At 40.8% G+C, this 19523-nt stretch overlaps 1 protein-coding gene across 2 annotated transcripts in view; it reads right to left on the bottom strand.

Moving 5' to 3' along the window:
* CFAP221 (cilia and flagella associated protein 221) overlaps positions 1 to 19523 on the bottom strand; it is a 32142-nt gene that overhangs the window by 9737 nt on the left and 2882 nt on the right. The window contains exons 1-14 of one of the 2 annotated variants that reach the window (XM_072984687.2): positions 18717 to 18834; positions 17691 to 17875; positions 16836 to 16936; positions 16583 to 16669; positions 16369 to 16464; positions 15281 to 15381; positions 12718 to 12821; positions 8850 to 9009; positions 8445 to 8577; positions 8241 to 8352; positions 6454 to 6565; positions 5005 to 5092; positions 3697 to 3786; positions 2903 to 2998 (exon numbers count right to left, since the gene is read on the bottom strand). In XM_072984687.2, the coding sequence (XP_072840788.2) occupies positions 2903 to 2998; positions 3697 to 3786; positions 5005 to 5092; positions 6454 to 6565; positions 8241 to 8352; positions 8445 to 8577; positions 8850 to 9009; positions 12718 to 12821; positions 15281 to 15381; positions 16369 to 16464; positions 16583 to 16669; positions 16836 to 16936; positions 17691 to 17829 (1419 nt within the window). In that variant the 5' untranslated portion in view covers positions 17830 to 17875; positions 18717 to 18834. Of the gene's footprint in view, positions 1 to 2902; positions 2999 to 3696; positions 3787 to 5004; positions 5093 to 6453; positions 6566 to 8240; positions 8353 to 8444; positions 8578 to 8849; positions 9010 to 12717; positions 12822 to 15280; positions 15382 to 16368; positions 16465 to 16582; positions 16670 to 16835; positions 16937 to 17690; positions 17876 to 18716; positions 18835 to 19523 lie in introns of those variants that run through there. The other variant, XM_020779591.3, reaches the window with a different exon arrangement.

The following is a 19523-nucleotide window of genomic DNA, read 5'->3' as shown; positions in this document are numbered from 1 at the left end:
CCTTTTAATGACCATCAGCATTTTCCTGACTTCATCCCAGCCCAAAATGTGAGAAAAAGAACTTTTTTTGAAGACATCCAAAACAAATGTTCTTTCGTTTCACTGGAGAACTAAGCTAGGCACCCCCTCTGCCTAATTTTTGGGCAATACATCTGCAATATATTCTCCTTTTTTGTCACCCTGGGTTCATGTTGCCTCTCTCAAATTAAAAAAAAAAGATGTAGCAGACATGATTTCTATACTGATCAGGTCACTCAAGGTTTTAGCATATTTGGTCAAGTTGTTTTAATTATTTTATTAACCCCCCCCCCCCCCGGCTATGTTATATTCATCTAACCATTCTTTTCAGCTTAACTGAACTTCTTGCCAAAGCTAAGAGAAGTTTTTCTCTTTATGTCTACCGATGAAGTTGGCTATCAGGATTTGCAGGTCTGTTCCTTTGAGGGACAAAGAGAAACAAGATGCCAGACTACCGTGACAAGAGTTTTTCAGGTGTGGACACTTCCTCCCAGGCAAATAACTGGTTTGCGGCTCTACGGTTTGCTTACTCATATACGGCAAAATGCCAAATGGAAAGAAAGTTACTCAACTAGCTGGCTCTCAAGGCAAGGAATAACACATGGAGCAGGTTTTTCACAGCAATAATGAACCACAAACTAAAAATCTGTAGATCTGGTCACTCCACTCAAAAGAGATGGCCGCTTATGATAAGAACTATTACATGTCATTAAAAGCCTAGTGTTTGATTTATGAAAATTTATAGTTTTCTGTCTTTTTCTCTTAAAATATAAGGAATGTTCAGATAGGGATGAGAAACATACAGTGGTGCCCCGCATAGCGACGTTAATCCGTTCCAGGATTAACATCGCTGTATGGAACAAAAAAGCCCATAAGAATGCATTAAACCCTGTTTAATGCGTTCTTATTGGGCAAAAACTTACCGTTCAGCGAGGATCCTCCATAGGGGCGGCCATTTTCGCCGCCTCGGTAAGGGAGGAATCCCTCCAGAAAAGAACTGGAGCCCTCTTCCCGGCTCCAGCCCCTCCCCCTCCCCGCCTTACAGCTGACGGGCGGGAAGCTGCGGCTGCTCTTAGAAGCTTGCCTAGCAGCTAAATAGGCAGTGTAAAAGCATTGCCGAAGCCTCTGAAAGCGGGGCTTTGCCGGGGTGGGTGGGTGGGTGTCAGGGACAGGACCACCCCCCCGCCACCCCCCTCACACGCCACCCCCCATGGCAAAGCACCGCTTTAAGAGGTGCATTTTTACTGCTTAAATAGCCCCAGGGGGCTTCCGAAAGTGGGGCTTTGCCAGGGTGGTGGTGGTGGCAGGGACAGGCTCACCACCACCACCACCCCCGCCCCCCTCGCACCGCTTTCGGAAGCCCCCTGGGGCTATTTAAGCAGTAAAAATGCACCTCTGAAAGCGGTGCTTTGCCATGGGGGTGGCAGGGGGTGGGTGGGCCTGTCCCTGACACCCACCCACCCACCCCCACCCTGGCAAAGCCCCGCTTTCAGAGGCTTCGGCAGTGCTTTTACACTGCCTATTTAGCTGCTAGGCAAGCTTCTAAGAGCAGCTGCAGCTTCCCGCCCGTCAGCTGTAAAGCGGGGAGGGGGAGGAGCTGGAGCCGGGAAGAGGGCTCCAGTTCTTTTCTGAGATGAGGGATTCCCCCCCCCCATCGCAAGCTCTGCAAAAATGGAGCATTTGCGATGATGGGGGGGGAGCCATCATCGTAATGCGATTTTTCCCTATAGGAAAAATCGCAATACGATGCAAAAAGCGATGGAAAAACCTTCATCGCTATGTGGATTCTTCGCTAAACGGGGCACCCGTTAAGCGAGGCACCACTGTATTTAGAGCTATCCATTCTGAAAGAATTTAACTCGACAAACTTCAAAGCGAACATTCCAAGAAGCTTCCACAGTGGTGGCTAAAAGGATCTTGAGAGGTTCAGGTATTTGTGTGCCAATACATGCACTCTGGGAGGGAGATGAGACGAAGGGTCTTTCTTTTAAGCTCTAGAATGTTCTGAGACTTCACGCATGCACAAAACAAAATCTGTTTTCAATATATATATTAATTTATAGTAATTCAAATTGGGTTTACAGGAAACTAACTGTAGAATAACATTCAAACTTGAACTTTAGCATCTGCACAGAAATATAGCTTTTTCATGGTTTTAGAAATCTGACTACCCCCTTTAAAATGCATTCATAGCACAATCCCATATGTGACTACTTGCAAATATTTTCCATTGAATTCAACAGGGTATAATCTCAGCTATGTGAATATAGGATTGTGGTTTAGAGATCAAAACTCTTTCTTCGGGGGGGGGGAGGATGCAAGAATTTATATATATATACTGTATATATATTTGGACAGGAAAAGCTGTTATGTGTAGAATATTTTTTAAAATTTTTATTTTATTAGACTTCTACCCCGCCCATCTAGAACAAAGGTGTATTCTGGGCGGCATTACAATTTTTAGAAACAGTAAACCCAATAAACATCTACCATAAATTCAAGATGGCAAAAATGACAAAAGTTAAGATATGGCAGGAGGGAAAGCCTGACTAAATAGCCAGGTCTTAACTTTACTCCTGAAAACACCCAATGAGGGAGCCAGGCGGATCTCCACAGGCAAGTTGTTCGAGAGGCAAGGGGCCACTGCGAAGAACCAGTTTCTCCTTCTTTTCTTCCGGACCTCCCTCAGTGTTAGGATATATGTTTGCCAGCAAGCAAAGTGGGCCACAGTACTTGCAACAGAGACTGGATCTGGATTCTTAAAAAATTGTGCTAAAAACCTCTTAAAAGTTACCAAATATATCTTCAAATTAACAGAGATTTTGGAAATGGATCAGGACATCTGCAGTTGGCAAGCAAAGTTATAAAGAATGTGTTTCGGTACCTTTCGTGCAGCTTGTTGAAATCTTCGCAAAGTCAAATGCCTGTGGCGCCAAGGGTTATTAAGCAGGAGGTCAAATGTCGGCTGGAAGTTGGGGGCCTGAGTTATGCACAAGAAGCAAAGATAACAGTTGGTATACAGTTAGGAATCTCAAACACTAACTCTTATGGCAGTATTCATTGCACTTTACCCAAGATCATCCTATTTACACTGGTTAACAGGGCTTGTAACTACACCCAAAGGATGACCCAGTGATCCAAATAAGGATATTTAGGATCACAGCCCTAGCAAAACAATGGTGACAATTGTGGTTCATTTCTTCATCATTAACTACAGTTTTATCGGCAGTAACTAAAGACTTAACTGTTGCATTCCACGGATCCCCTGGATTCCCAATGATGAAGGAGCCATGAGTACCTCAGGAGAAATTTAGGAAATCTTTAATTTCCAGACTTATGCAGCATAACTTACACAAACAGGATTTCAGCTTATGTATCAGTTAATTCAAGGAGGCACCCTTCCTCCACAAAAAAGGAAAAAAGAGGGGGAAAAACGCAATGAAAAAACCCTCACATGACGGCTGCATTCCAACTGGTGATTTCGCTACACCCAGATACTACTAGCAACTAACATGCATTCACATTGTTTTCCCTCCTATTTCCCTGGAAAGAGAAACAAACAATGTAAGGGAAACAGATTACAATATATTCATTTTGACTTTGTGACTGGATTACAAGCAGCTTCTTTCTCCTCCCTCTAATCCTAGCCACCCGTTCAAATCAGGCGCAAAGACATACCTCACTGACATCTCGGATGATACGTTTGAGAGAAATTTCAACACATTTCCTCTGAAACTCCTTCTCCACCATGGGATCTCCTCTTTTAATCTGAATGGGCACAAAAACAAAACAAAACACAAAACCCCCCAGGAAATCCTCAATCAAAGTCTTGCATTTAGTGCCAATCAATTTTTTTCCCTTCCTAAAACATCTGGAAAATGCGAGCAGAATTCACCAATCACACGTGGCATGCCGAGATTTCTGTATTCTGTTCCTATGACAGCGCTGGTCTGGTGGGTGCACGTATGGCTCTCAGACCTCTGCACAATGTCCACCCCTATACTACACCCCCTACCAAACTGTTTATAGAGTTCTTAAAAACTGTATTCTGGTGATGGGTGGAGCCAAAATCTCAAGAGTAAGATCAAGAAAAACAGTGTATTTTAGTTTAAGGCTCTTAACTTGCAGCAACCATAAGCAGGTTCTGTTGGGTCCATGCCAGTTATGTTTAGTGGGCTTTACTGCCAAGTAAGTGGACACAGGATAGTAACTACAGTCATTTGTAGGCATACCAAAACCAAGAAGGGGCATCTAGCAGAACCTTGTTCTGCCACTCAATCCACATCTACCTACTTGGATCCACATGAACACGCACCATGTCAGGGATGACTAAGCAGGGCAGCTCTGCTTCCCTTGGCAAAGTGAATCCAACGACAAAGAGACGGATCCTAGCTACATGGACCTTAAGTGGATAAGGAGGCGGAGGATGGGAGATCCCAGGAAAACAAACCCATATAGCTAGGGAAGAGCTGAGAGTTAAGCAAGGCTAGCTTTCCAATCTAACGGACAACCCTCAGGCTTTGTGAAAAGAAGGCATTTGGTGTTAAAGGACATTTGATGTTAAAGGACATTTGATGTTAAAGGACACAGTGGATGTTTAGACAATGAGGTCCTTCAGTTGGAGCACAGCATGTGACAGAGAGCCTCACCCCAAGTATCTAGGCATGCCGAGATAGCTCCATGTACATTATACGGTAGACAGCTCTTGGTTTTTTTTGGTAAGTAACCCTCCCTTGCTTTTTCTCTGGATGTTTCATGAGAACTGCAAGGAGAGGATGTGGCACATATTATCAAAACATTGGCAGTGAGAATAGTGTATGCTTTATTTCAAGATATGCCGTTAAGCAGCTAGGTGGGAGGTCCGCCCTCTTCCTCCTCACTCGTATTTCTACAATAACAAAATGGGTCTAATCCCCCCCTCCTCCGAACAGGCCCCAGCAACATATATGCTCATAAATCAATTCTGAAATAAAAATACATCCAAACCCTGTACATTTCTTCTTCTCTCTGTCGGTCATCAAAAACCTGCTTCTGGAAAGCTGGCGTCATTGGCTCTTTGCCCAGATGAACTTGCCTATATTTGAATTAGAGAAGAGAGAATAGTTTCCACTTGAAAGTTCAGCTCAGAATAGGCTTTCTGATACCTCCACAGGGAAGGAAATAACCTAATACCAAATTGCTGTAGCTTTTGCAAAGCTGAAGTCCAGAAAGTAACTTTCCCAAACCCATCGCTCTCATGAATCATCTGACCACAGATAATCAACATCTCATCACACATTTGTTGAATAAATGTATATCAGTCTGTGTTACAGTGGATGCATATTGAGCTGATCTGAGTAATACCTATATCAAAAATGTGTACAGTTAACAGTAAACAGACCATTCCAAAGTTAAGCATGTTTAAGGCCTAGTAATTTCAATGCAATTGTGTCCCATTACTTTCAAGTGCTTTGATACTTTAGGGACTTGTTTCTTTTGGAGTGGGGAGCAAAACTACAGTATGTCAGTCAAGCGACTATAATTATATTAGTACAGTAGTACCTCGGTTTGCAAATACCTCAGTTTACATAATTTTCGGTTTACAAACTGAAATCCATAAGAAATAAAGCCCCGGTTTACGTTGTTTTCTTTTCTTATTTGCACACTATGAAAGGGTTTTCTCAGGGCGCATTGCGCCTATAGTGTCGCCCCTTTCATAGCGCAATTGACGTTTCAGTTTGCGAAATTTCCGTACTACGTAGCGTCTCGTAGAACAGATCCGCTTCACAACCAAGGTACTACTTACTGTACATGAATAATTTCAGAACAGATTGTAATCAACAGGTTGTAACTAGAGACAGGCATGAACCGCTGGTTTGTCAGTTCATGGCGGATCGTCCTTAGGATAAACAGGTGATTGGCGTTTTCCAGCCCTACCTCCTTTGGTGGGCGCCCACTCATAGGCAGCGCCTGGAGCAGGTGGGGCAGGGAAGCCAAGGTGCGACCTCTGAGTGGGCGCCTGCTGGCGGAAGCGGGCTGGGAAATACCAAACACCTCTTTGTCTGAAGGACAAACCAGCACACACCACTGAACCAGCGGTTCGTGTCCATCTCTAGTTGTAACCAATGACAGTCTTGTGGAAAAATCTTATCCAAGTGCAAGGTAAGGGGACCTGATCTTGGCAGATTCCCCCATGTCCTGAAATTCTGTGTGACACACACCAGATAGCAGATTTGCAGAGTGGGGGAATAACAAAGATTACGCCCGGACAGAATTTTGGTTTGATCCAGCACAGCTCTTCCTATTCTGTTAGTGCAAAGGAATATCAATATACTGTAAAATCCAAAGAGGTTTTTTCACTTATCTTTACAGCTCATTTACAGATTCATATAAAAAAACATAATAACCACCAGTCACAATGCTTCGTACTATTTATGCCTATCAGTCAAAACTCACCATTTCAGTTGATTGTTTAGCTCTTCTTGCATTTCCTGTTTGACTTTCAGTTCAAAGACGGCTTCTCTCACCTGCCTTGTTTGAGTTCCTCCATCGCCTTGTCCTCCGAGAACTATAGGACACAGATATGGACAGGTACTGAATAAGATGCTCAAGGAATGGAGCAAAAATAGTCCTCCAGTATTGTCACTGGCTACAGATATAAACAGGAAGTCAATTCAGAATGCCATTAAACTTATTTATGAACATGGAAAATGTGATTTTGGAATGCTGAAATTTAATGGTCTTAAAGATCTGTTTATATCAGGCAACATCTCAACTTTACAATGCAGCATTTGACATTCGGGGAATGTGAAGTTTATTTGATTGATACCTACCAAAAGGGCATTTGCTTTTTTATAGTGTGTATACGAAGATACAATAAATCCATGAAAAATATCAGAATTTAAAAAATTAGCATTGACAGCAAAAATATGTCTAAAATACACGGAATCCTCCCGATAAATAGAATAGTATTAGTCACTGACAGCAAGTCTGCTTCACACCAAGGTCAGGGCTAAACTTCTACAGTAACAAGATGGAAAAGGTCAGGGGAAAGATTTAGCTAGGGAGAGACTCCACATTTTGGAGGGAGGGGCGAGCAAAAAGGAGGCCCAAGTGAGTTTTATGGCTTAGCAGGGACTTAAACCCAGGTCTTGCCAAGTGTCATTGCAATACTATAACACTTGCTTTTTATACAGGACTGTCTAGCAAGAAGAGAGTTGAAGGTCTTCTGTTAAAACCGGAGCAGAGTGCTTCAGATGGAACAGACCACATTACTTAGATTAGGGTGAGGCATTATGTGCTCTAAGCCAAAAAATCACGATGGTTAATATGCACAAAAATGGATTTAGCAAGTAGACTGAACTGTGCTTTACGGTGGAAGCACATTCCTCTAATCTGTGTCCTTAGCGCCACCCACCAAATATGACCAGGAGGGCTGGGAAATGACAGAGGAGAAGAAATTGGATTTTACTCCACACTAACATAGCGCTGTACTAAAACCATACTAAGTCAAGAAATCCAACCAACTAATCTATAATCTAAGTATAAATGAAAATCAAAGACTGTCTGCTTAACTCCCATCCATTCTTCTATAGGAAGACAGCCCCAGGACCTTCTGCTCTTTCCTGCTGTAGCTCTCCTTAATGTTCAAAGTCTGCTTGGGAAGAAGTTCCTGACCCTCAAGAAGCTGTTTTTAGAATACTCAGGGGCGAGGAACAGAAGACTGTCCCCTTCCCACTTCTACTGGTAATCATTGCTGCTATCAATGGAAACACCCCAGTGGACACTGGCCAAAATCCCATTTCTTCTGTGCAGACCACTCCCATTTAACAAACTACAATTATTTGTAAGACGCTCAAAATCAGCAGATACTTCTATTGTCAAAAGCATTGGTATGTTTGCTGAGTGTCCTAAAATAACCAGGGGCGAATCAGTGTATTTTTATTCATAGAACGTGAAGCAGAATTATTATGCTGCTCATTCCTCCACAGATATTACTTAAACTGACACTGACAATGTTTTGCAAACCACAAGAGAACAGGTCTCTGACTCAAGGGATTAATAGTCAAGCCAACAGTCCAAGGGACACTGCGGAGGAAAAGAAAGGAAATGAACACAGAGGGAAAAGAAGGGAATGATATGCAATTTTTGCAATTACATGCTCACTTAGTATTGCTAAGAGCAACTTTTAACCATCACAGTCCTGCTCAGAAATTTCATACTGGAGTATTCAACTCTGTTACCTTCTCTCAAGTGTTTAATCTTTAATTTGCCAGGCTCCTGAATCAAAACAGTTGCTACAGCGTAAGGATTTGACAAATCGGCCGGGAACTGCAAGCTTTTATATTCGATGGCCTATGAAATAAAATATGACATGTCAAAGGGAGTTAAACGTGCAATGTCTCTGTAACAACGAGGGGTTCCTGTCTTCTTCCTTTGGCCCTTACTTGCACTTTTGGAAGGACGTTGTGCCGCTTCTCCTTTGGTGATACTGTCTTCTGTGGCAAACGCGCCACATCTCTTTCCACAAACTTTGGTGTGCTCTGCAAAATTTTTTCTTGCTTCTCAAAATCTGCTTTCCTGGATTTTGAAAGATTTGCCTTTTAATACCTTTAAGCAAAAATAAAGCTGCAGTTTTTCACATGGATTTTAGGGACATGAAGAACAAAATGTTGGGCGTTTGAACTTAGAGTATCTCGTCATTGTAGAATGCAGTGACACTTGCAGTGACTTTGTTGTTAAACTGATTTTAATACAGATATTGTTCCCTTTCAAGGGGAACATTTACAGCAAATATTACTTCATTAAAAGCTCCCAGTAAATTAGAATATATATAAAATACTTGCACATACATTAAACTTGGCTGTGGCGTTGATGTTCCTGTGAATGCACATGCATATGGTTTTGAGTTAAACTGAGAAATCCACAACTGGATTTTCATCTGGGCTGTCCCGTATTTGAACGGTGTGAATTTAATTACCACTTCTGCTCTCCCATTGGCTGGAATTATTCCTATAACAAACAAATACAATATAGTTAGTATCTTCATCTTGAAGTCATCTCAAATCAGGAGACAATCATGGAAAAAGGCTGGGCGGGGGGTCCTCCCCTAAATGTTGGGAAGGCAACCCCTTCCCTCAGTCCAAAACCTGACTGTGGACACTTGTACAAGTGAAAAAAATTTGCAGGGTCAAATAGTCACCGATATGTGCAAGGCCAGCTTGAGAAATGTTAAAAAAGAGATGCGTTCAAGCAGCTGACTGAAATGCCAACAAGTCCCTGGGAGCAGAGCAATTCTACTTCTACTTCATACTTCTATCTCACAAAATCAGTTCGTTATAGCAGCAGTGGAAAGGAAATTACACACATACACAAACAGACTGGCTAGCTGTGACCTACATGATCTGGCTTGGTATTGGAGAGTGATGTGCACACGACCCCCTTGGCTACTCCACAAGTCCAGAGTCAAAGCTGACCCTAGCTGAAGACACACATAGCACACACTTCCTTTTCTGTTTTACACGAAAAATCCACATCGGGGAGTGATTCAGATAGGGAGCCAAGCAAGTTCACATTCGGAGTTACAGTTCACAACCACAGGTCCTCACAATGGACAGGAAAGCCGATACAGTATGACCCCCCTCCCCCCCCATATCCACTGGGGATTAGTTCCAAGGTCCCCCAGGGGATACTGAAAACCATAGATAATAGCAAATGCTATTTCTTTCAGTGAAAATATTTTTTCTGGTTTTTCCCCTTTTACCATTATAATGGTAAAAGGGAAAAAAACCAGAAAAATTATTTTCACATGTATTACCTAAATTCATCACTAGCAAGTATTCATAGCGTGGTCTCTGGCTCTCTCCAGTGGCCATTTCCCACAATATATGTGAAAATAGATTTTCATGGATTTTTTTCTTTTAATATTTTTAATATTTTCAGACTGTGGATAAATATGAATACTGATCCTGTGGATACGGGGGTCCTACTGTATAACCAAAATATTGCCATTAAAAAGGTAAAGTTTAATATAGGTAATAAAGCAATACATAATCTGAAGTACTGCATAGTGCCAATTCTCATTCTACGAATAAGAGAATTAGCCTGTCAGAAATAACAGACAGGCTAATTAAATCAATGTTGACAAGAAAATACTTCCTTTTACAATCACCTTGTGAAAAACAGCACTCTTTTTAATTTTTACAAGGAACCAAACACAGGCTAACTGTGAGCCAACAGTGTGATGTGGCTACAAAAAAGGCAAATGCTATTTAGGCTGCATTAATAGAAGTATAGTTTCCAAATCCCGCACAGTGCTAGTCCCCCTTTATTCAGCACTGGTTAGGCCTCACCTTGAGTATTCTGTCCACTTCTGGACATCACACTTCAAGGTTGCTAACAAATTGAAACAGGTTCACAGGAGGACAACAGGGATGATCAGGGAGCTGGAAACCATGCCTTATGAGGAAAGGTTGAAAGAATTGGGCATGTATAGCCCTGAGAAAAGAAGACTGAGGGGAGATATGATGGCACTTTTCAAATATCTGAAAGGTTGCATACAGAGGAGGGGCAAGATCTGTTCTCGATCATCCCAGAATGCAGGACACGCAACAACAGGCTCAAGTTAAAGGAAACCAGATTTCGGTTGAATATCAGGAAAAACTTCCTGTTAGAGCAGTACAACAGTGGAACCAGTTACAGTGATACCTCACAAGACGACGACCCCGCTAAACAACACATTCGCACAACGATGACTTTTTGCGATCGCTATGGCGATTCGCAAAACAGTCATGCCAATGGGGGATTTCCGCTGGACGTCAATTAGGTCCGTGCTTCGCGAACCGTTTGTTCGCAAGACGATTTTTTCCAATGATCGTCAGCTTCGCAAAATGGCTGCCCTGTGTTTTCCGGACCCATGCTTCGCAGGGCAGCCATTTTTACAGCTGATCGGCGCTTGCAAAATGGCTTTCCTATGGGTGATCTTTGCTGGACGATGAGGTATTTTCCCCATTGGAACACATTAAACCGGGTTTCAATGCATTCCAATGGGGAAAGGGTTTTCACATGACTATTTCGCTAAACAGCGATTTTCCCGGGACAGATTATCGTTGTCATGCGGGGCACCACTGTACTTTGGGAGTTGGTGAGTGCTCCAACACTTGAGGCATTCAAGACAAACTTAGATAATCACTTGGTAGATATCCTGATTTATATTCCTGCACTGAGCAGGAGGTTGGACTTGATGGCCTTGTAGGCCCCTTCCAATTTCACTTTTCTATGATTCAATGATTCTATGGGAGAACTTTAATTGTTCTATCTTTGCTTAGATGCTGACTAGGGTTGTTTCACTGTGACAGCAAAATATATATCCACTGCTTTAATGAATAATATTTTGCATTATAAATTTTAGGTGCAGTGGGCTCATACTTGGCTGTTACCAGAAGAAAGGTATATGATTAAAGCCTCCCCCCCCACGCATACACTAAGGTCCACATCCAGATTACGCTCAATACAGTTATCCTAGAGAAGAACAGGAGTGGCTAACTATATTTTAAAAGCAATGTCTGCTTTGGTCCTTGGAACTGCTGTTGTATGGTTTTTTTAAAGCAAAAAAGAAGCAAAAAATAAACAAACCCCAAACCACCTGAACACGAACCAACCTAAAAAAAACCCTCACATAGTTTTTCGTCACTTTTAAGGGTAATATGTTTTATTCAGCATAATCAAATTTTGTAGAACATAGGTCACCTCATCCAATGACCAGTCTTTAGTCTATGATCATGGTGGGGCGGGGCCATGGGGTTCGATAGAGACAGGCCAGAAAAAGATGTTAGCCACAGCCCATGACTGGAAAAGAGAAATTCTACATTAATAGGAGCATTTGTGTGTCACAGCACAAGTGCATCTCACTTTGAAGATTATGCAGATTAGCTTGCTTTTTTTTGATGGCTGGTCTTCGGGAGTCAGGCACCTTTAAAGCACCTGCAGAATCCTTTTAGGCCTGATTTCAGAAGAACAGAAAAACTGTCACTGTCCCATCTCAGAAACATGAATGCACTTTCACCTCTAATTATGGGCTGTCTCTAAAGCCTGTTTCAACCTCCTCCACCTCTCTTCCTGGAAAATCTTGCAATGAAGTAGTTAGTGGCCGTAACAGGCTTGGTAAAAACTGAACTACCACCTCCTTCCAAAAAAAAAAAACAACAACAACAAAAAAAAAACAAAAAAAAAACCCTAGAAAAAAGTTATCTCAAGTTTGTCTCCTTCAGAAGCTTTGTCCTTTTCTTCCTTCATTATTTTCTTCCATTATTTTCATTCAGAATTTCAACCTGCTCTGTATTATTCCACTCTACCAACAGATGGTTCAATGTTCTGTGGATATACTGGTTCAGAGGAGCTGTGTTCAGGATTGGATATTCTTGACACAGATGAACCAGATTACAGCAAAAAGTGTTGTACCTCGCCTCCTGAGATTGCCATTCCAAGTAGGAGAAAGTCCAGTTGAATTTGGTGGTACTTACACAAACAAGATGAGGATCAGTCTCAAAAGACAGAGAGAACTTAGTACATTCTAACTGTAGCCATGAGACTACCTAAATGGCTATATCTCCTCCAGCGCGATTTCTGCTCTTAATTTGTGACTGACTTCTTTTATAAACAATTAAGATAATGGTCAGATTCTTTCAAATATTAATGAATGCTACCTGTCTCAATTCTTACCAGATGTTGGATGAACTGTAAAGGCTTTGTGAGGCTGAAGATACTCAACATGGAACTCAAAATCGATGGGACAGCTGCACTGTAGAGGGATCACATACTCCTTACTGAAAAAAGGTGAAGCAGAACAAGATGATTCAAAACAATTAAATTCATGTTCCTCACAATCTTTCTCCTGCATTATGACAAATAAAGAGATATCTCAAAAAAGAAATATATAAATAGTGGTCTAAAATGAAAAGAGTAATTTATAGGATAACAAATTGCTTACTGGACTAAGATCCTATTTTAAGTTCATTGACTTGGACAATAATTTCCAAAAATGTTTTTGTTTAATAATACATGCTGCCAGAATGCTATATACTGAACAATGAAGGCTAAGTTGTGTTCTGGTTATTAAATTATGGTGAAACAAACTTACTGAATATGCATCTGATGCCAAACTAACATATTAACCAGAAGAACCTGGCAATGAAGAAATTATTGTTACAATTAGCACCTGTTCATTTTTTTTAAAAGCAACTGTACGAAAATCAACATTACACTGAAATGAATTTAGATGTTCTTCGCTCAAGAATGCAGAACTGAAACTCTGAACCTAAAGTCACTTACTTGGGAGTAAAGTCTTCTGAATTCAATGGGACTTCCGAGTGAACACATGTAGGATTGCACACATGTGAATTCTATATTAAACACTGTGCAATGTCGTAGTCTGAGCATTTTTTGGTTTGTTTGTTTGTTTGTTTCAGTGCAGTTGCTGTGACTATAGGCAGAAGGCTGCCATTTTTAATACACCACTAAATTTTAAAAATCCAAATCATAGGAACAATTCCTTGGGAGGGTTCAGAAATATGATTTCACTATCTGTCACCTGAAGAAGTACAAACCACGTTGAATTCGCTTTGCATTTATCTTGGATCTTACAGGTGTGAAAGCATCCACTGGTATTGGTAAGACTTACACAAATTACTTTGATTAGGCTTAGGACTTCATCCTAGGTTTAGGATGGGAGGGCATACCTACAAATCAACAATGCTTCTTTGATGGGCATAACAACTTTGGATCCTAAACTGGTCCCTTTTCATTGGATTATACATTTCCCCAAATCCCCTATCTATAAGGACATCAATTTGTGCATGTCTGACTTCAGGTAATCAAAACAAAACAGTTTGAAAAAACACTGGACATTCTCCATCATGTTAGAAAAAATACACAATTTAATCAGATGACTGCCATATTCTATAAACTGTTTGTCTAAAATCCTGTCCAACTGATTAGCAAGGAATGTAGTTTATATGGAGCAATTCTTTGAAGAGTACTGTTAAGAAATATGTTGGATAAAGAATAGAACTACAGCAACTCATTGTTTGCTGAGTTTTTAACATTTCTAACTTGGGTAGCGCTCATGCCCAAAGAAGGCATGGACAAATAATGTGGGCTGGGGACTGAGCATGGAACCCAGGAGAGGTGAAAGGAATGGCAGACTTTGGAATAAAAGTATAATAAGTAGAGAGGGGGGTATTCGTATACGAATACCCCCCTCTCTACTTATTATACCACAAGGTGGCGACAATGAGCCCCCGGTACCATGGGGCCAGACCGTCCACTCACAATTTCGCTGCTGCTGCTGGCTCCATGATTCTTCCTATCACTCGGGGTATAGCTTGTTGGCAGAGCACATGGCTTTACATGTGGAATACCCCAAGTTCACTCTCTAACACCACCTGACATTGCCTAGAGAGTTCCTGCCATTCAGGGTTTACCAGCTTTCTCCAGCCTGCCAGCCCTTCTAATGTGCAGGAGGGCACAACTCCCTCATCCCTGACCCTGTTGGCTGGGCATAATGGGAAATGTAGACTAAAATTGTGAGGGATAGCCAGGTTGGGGAAGTGTAGCGCAGACCATACTGAGCAGGGTCTGATCTGACAGAAGACAGCTTCCTATGTCCCTATGATACAATGTTATAAGAGAACAGTGCCAAGGGACATCATTTATACCAGAGGTCCCCAACCCTCGGTCTGTGGCCTGAGCTAGACCAGGCCGCCAAGACAGACCTCCCGCCCCACCCTCGCATGCACTTATCCCCGCACAGCCTGCGTGCGTGCCGCCGTTTGCACATGCGCACCCAGATGAGCGCTGTGCTGCTGTTTGCGCATGCACACAAGTGGTGCCCCACCTTCCTCAGGCAGTCGATGGACTGAAAAAGGTTGGGGACCGCTTATTTATACAACAAAGTTGCCACAGTGACCAAAGCCAGGTCAGTGACAAGTCTGATTCATGGAAATCAGTGAATCTTCAAAAATAAAAAGTGCAACAGCTTCAGATAATCTTACAAAACAATCAACTACATTTTATGACACCTAGCCATCGAAAAGGAAATTATATAAATATTGCTGGAGGAGAAGTAGCTCCAATTAGGTTTTGTGATTGAGCTATTAAGATATGAAGAAAAGCTGTCCTCTTCCTCCACATGACTGCCACATCTGGGTTCCCATTCTGCTAATTCTTTTAGCAATGCATTAGAAAACGATTACAATAAGAAATTATTACTGTGATGACTGCTTGCCTTTGTCCCAGGGGAACATCAGACAAACTAATGTAGGACGGAAACTCCACAGCATTCATCACAGGATAGGCATGCAGGGGAACCAACAATGTGTCGTCCTCCTAAGGTAATAAATAACAAGAAGAAAATTACATGGAGTATTACACTGGATAAACATGGCTTGCTTTGTACTGTGGCAACTATCTCCCGGTTCTGTAGTTACAAGAAGCAAGGGTACTTGGGCTATAGCACTTCTCTGAAAATTCCTGGCATGCACTAATAATAATGCACATAGCTCTACTACCATTATGAGACAATCTGCAATGATTTGCAAATGAATTCTGTGGCTGAAATCCTGTCGTTTAGCATAAGACAAATTGTAACTTTTATTCTGTTGCCTATCCCTGTCCTAGATTACATCCCAAAGACAATTTTCCATCATCATCATCATCATCATCATCAACAACAACTATTTAGAAAAGCACTCCAAACCAAGGTGCTTTTTGCAGGTAAAACACAAGAACAGAGAGAACCCTGCCTGGTTGTTTTCATTGCTGTCATTATGTTTCATCAAATTGCCTGAGACGTCCACAATATCCTGTCCTCAAGAGTGCTGCTCAGTTTTTGCAAACTCAAGCCTCAGACTGCCAAAAAAGATGAACATCCCGCAGAGGAACTTACATGATTAAATTTTCTGCAGAATGAGCTTATACAAGGGAGATACCAAGATAAATTTTGCCATTAGCAGATTTCAGAAGCCAGAAAGGATTGTGTTTGAAAGTACCATTATACAGACCACCTATTCTGAATGGCAAAATGGCTAGTCCCCCAATACAATTAAGCCTGGACTAACATTCTTCCGTACACTTCAGCTCTGCTTAGGTGTTATTACAGAAGTAAACATTTCATGGAAAGAGGGGCGTGCTCTTCCCCCACCCAGGCTAATCCCAATTTCACAGTACTACTATGGATTAGGTTCCCACACAAGCAAACAATGGATGCTATCTGTTCAAACCCTTCATTACTCATGAGTGTCATCAAGCATTTTTATTTTCACTTGTCTATGAGAGGAGACCGACATCATGCATACATCTTTCGCAGTGTCTTACCTGACAATGGATTCGAATGCAATCATAATAGTATCGCCATTCATCAGGGCAAAAATCAACGGTAATTGTAAAAGACAACCCAGGTACAAGTCGGTGCTATAAAACAAAGCAAAGCAATTTCTCAGTAACTGTTCCTATACCTTTTGAAATTCAAAGAAATGAGGGTTGAAAAGGAAGAGAAAAATCAAAGGTAAAAGTTCCTGCTGACACTTACTGTTTTGTTATATTTGATCTCAAAGTATTTTGTTTCTGGTGGAATAATATGGATGTTTATAACATCTGCAGAAATATTCACAAGCTTCTGTGGAACAAAACAAACATTAACATTAATTGAAAACAAAAGCCCCAGAAAAACCCTTATGTGATACTTTGTTTATAAAAATCATTAGAAGGCGATCCAGTTAAGTGTTAAAAGATGGTTGGGTAATATACCTGCATACAATCTCATTTCAACATTCATTACTTGCCAAGATTTGCTGGTGATGTTTTTCAATTTCATATCCTCCGTAATGCATGATGGCAGGCTTAGCTTGTATGACATCATTTCTTAAAAGCTTTGTATAAATCTCTAAAAACAAGAGAATCAACAGAAAGAAAACTTAAACAATAATCAGTATACTGGTTTGGATTGGCCCAATTATAGTCAGACATACTTGCTCTATTTGTTTAATGATATTTAGCCCCAGTTTGGGTAGGCTGATGCTACGTAGATGCTACCTAAAGAATAGGTAGACTATGCTTTAGGTAGACTCATGCATTTTCTTTACACAAAAAATCATCAGCTGTTATACCAACAACAGCCCTTTCATGCAATGAATGCCTATTAGGGGTTATTTCAGGGCCAATAACTAATTTTACAAGATTGGCAAAATGTATGTAAAAAGCCATTGGCTTCACAAGACCAGCAAATCACATAATAATTCAATAATAAAAGTTACATTTTTCAAATCATTCTGGATTATTCTTTATGCATATGGAGCAGAGAAGCAATTAGAAGAATAAAGCTCATAAATTTGGCAAACTGATGTGCCAGTTGTAGATGTCTAGAAAATGACTTATTTCACTATAAATGAAACAATGGTTATTCTCACCCTCTGAAGAGAGATAGAGCATTTGAACAATGAAACAACTTATACCTTGATATCCAGATGAAAACTGATATAATTGATAAAGTTACCTGATTTCACAATGAAGTTAACCAGATCAGGGGAAAATATCAGCTATAACGGACCTCCACAGACTCAAACTATAAAGGAGTGTTATAAATCATATAGTATTCTGAAGACTTTGAGTGTCACACATTTGACTTGACAATTGCTTACTGGATTCTAGGAGATGATTGGGAACATCTGTTCCTTTCTTAGGCTGCTCCACCAGGCTGTCCAAAAGGAGCATCTGCCCTTTCTGAAAAGATGTTTTGGTGTTGCTGAAATCAGACTGGATTGTGTTCACCACCTCCATTCTATTGGGAGAAATTTGGCTTTCTATGTATCAAAATGTTCATTCCCTGTAAATTCAAAACAAATAGCAGCACATATGGATGGATACTCTACATACACATGCACTTTGCACAAATACTCAATTGAAAATTCACTGCCTCTGGTAGTTAATGCTGTTGTAAACAAATGGATGAATGTGCAAGAAATTAAGTTCCAGGGGAGTAACAAAAAGAACAACAAATAATTGTTTGGCAGAAGTTTCATGGACTGTGGCTTCCTCCATTGGCTCAATAAAAGGTGTCACTAGCTGTATGTGAAAGTTATTTTCCATTTGCCACAGACAACACTACTAAACAATTACTCACATTATTAGATGGTAACATACACATTAAGGATATTTTAAAGCAAACATGGTCTTCTTCACATAAATCCAAGATACTGAACAATAACTTCTTCCAGGGACTTCAGGGGTCCATTGACAGTTTCACTTTCTCATTTTACCCCCAAACAACCATGTAACATAGATCAGTTTTTAAAAAAGAGTAGACAACTCAACATCACAGTAGAAGATATAAATCATGGCTATAGGAGAATTGCACAACCTTCATGTTGACAATGAAACAACTGAAATTGTCCCAAGATTTTTGTACACTTTGGATGAATCATAAATTCAAATGGAGACTGCAGCCAAGAAATCAGAAGAGGGCTGATACTTGGAAAGGCAGCAATGAAGGAAGTATCATTAGATGTAAGGACGTGTCACTGTAGGCCATGGCCAAGATAATCTACTTTGTTGTACCTCCAGTTACTACATATAGGTGTAACAGCTGAACAGTGAAGAAATATGTCAGGAAAAAAAATCATTTACTGTATTTGAAATATGAAGCCGAAAAAGAGCTTTACACATACCACGCCACAAAGACAAATAAGTTGGTTCTAGATCAAATCAAATCTGAACTTTCTCTGAAAGCAAAGAGGTAGAAACTGAGGCCATCATATCATGAGAGGGCAAGACTTTCTGGAAAAGACAATAATGGTAGGAAAAGTTTGAGGCAGCAAGCAAAGATAAATATAAAATATTGATTGACTCAATAAAGAAAACCACAGATTTGAGTTTGTAAGAGCTGAGCAGAGCTATTGAGGACTACACATTTTGAAGACCTCTCATTAAAAGGATCACCATAAGTAAAAGGTAGCACAAACCACCACCACCACTACCACCAACATGGACTATTTTCAAATTCCACCTAATTCTTCTTAGTTTGTTTTTTTTTACAGTGATTCTCCTCTGGCAATCCTTAAAGGTATCTTAAATTTTCCAGCCTCCTTTTCATTTGTTAACTATCCTCATGTGACAAAACACCAGTGGTATTTCCGGTCTCTGCTTTAAATAATTTTTGGGTGAGTTGTTTAAGACAAATGCGAAACAAAGCAGTAACTAGGAGAGATTACAGGTCCAGCTGAAGCAAGCACAGTTAAATCTAAATATAGCTTGAAGTTTGTCTGCTGAATATTAAGCAATAAACCAGAGGTTTGCAACTGTGTGGTGGCAATAGGTTGCACTGACCCCCTCCGCAATCCTTGAAGAACCACATTCTTCCCTCACTGACACTGACACTAGAATTCAGCGGAAACTCCAGCAGCTCTGTAGTGGATGACTCGGTGAAAAGTGACAAGAAGACCCCATAGGGTTCTGTTACTAAAGGAAGTCACAAG

This window comes from Pogona vitticeps, chromosome 1 (genome assembly GCF_051106095.1).
Source record: "Pogona vitticeps strain Pit_001003342236 chromosome 1, PviZW2.1, whole genome shotgun sequence".
Taxonomy (NCBI): Eukaryota; Metazoa; Chordata; class Lepidosauria; order Squamata; family Agamidae; genus Pogona; species Pogona vitticeps.
The sequence above is the reverse complement of the archived record's forward strand: the minus strand, read 5'-3'. Positions and strand labels throughout refer to the sequence as shown.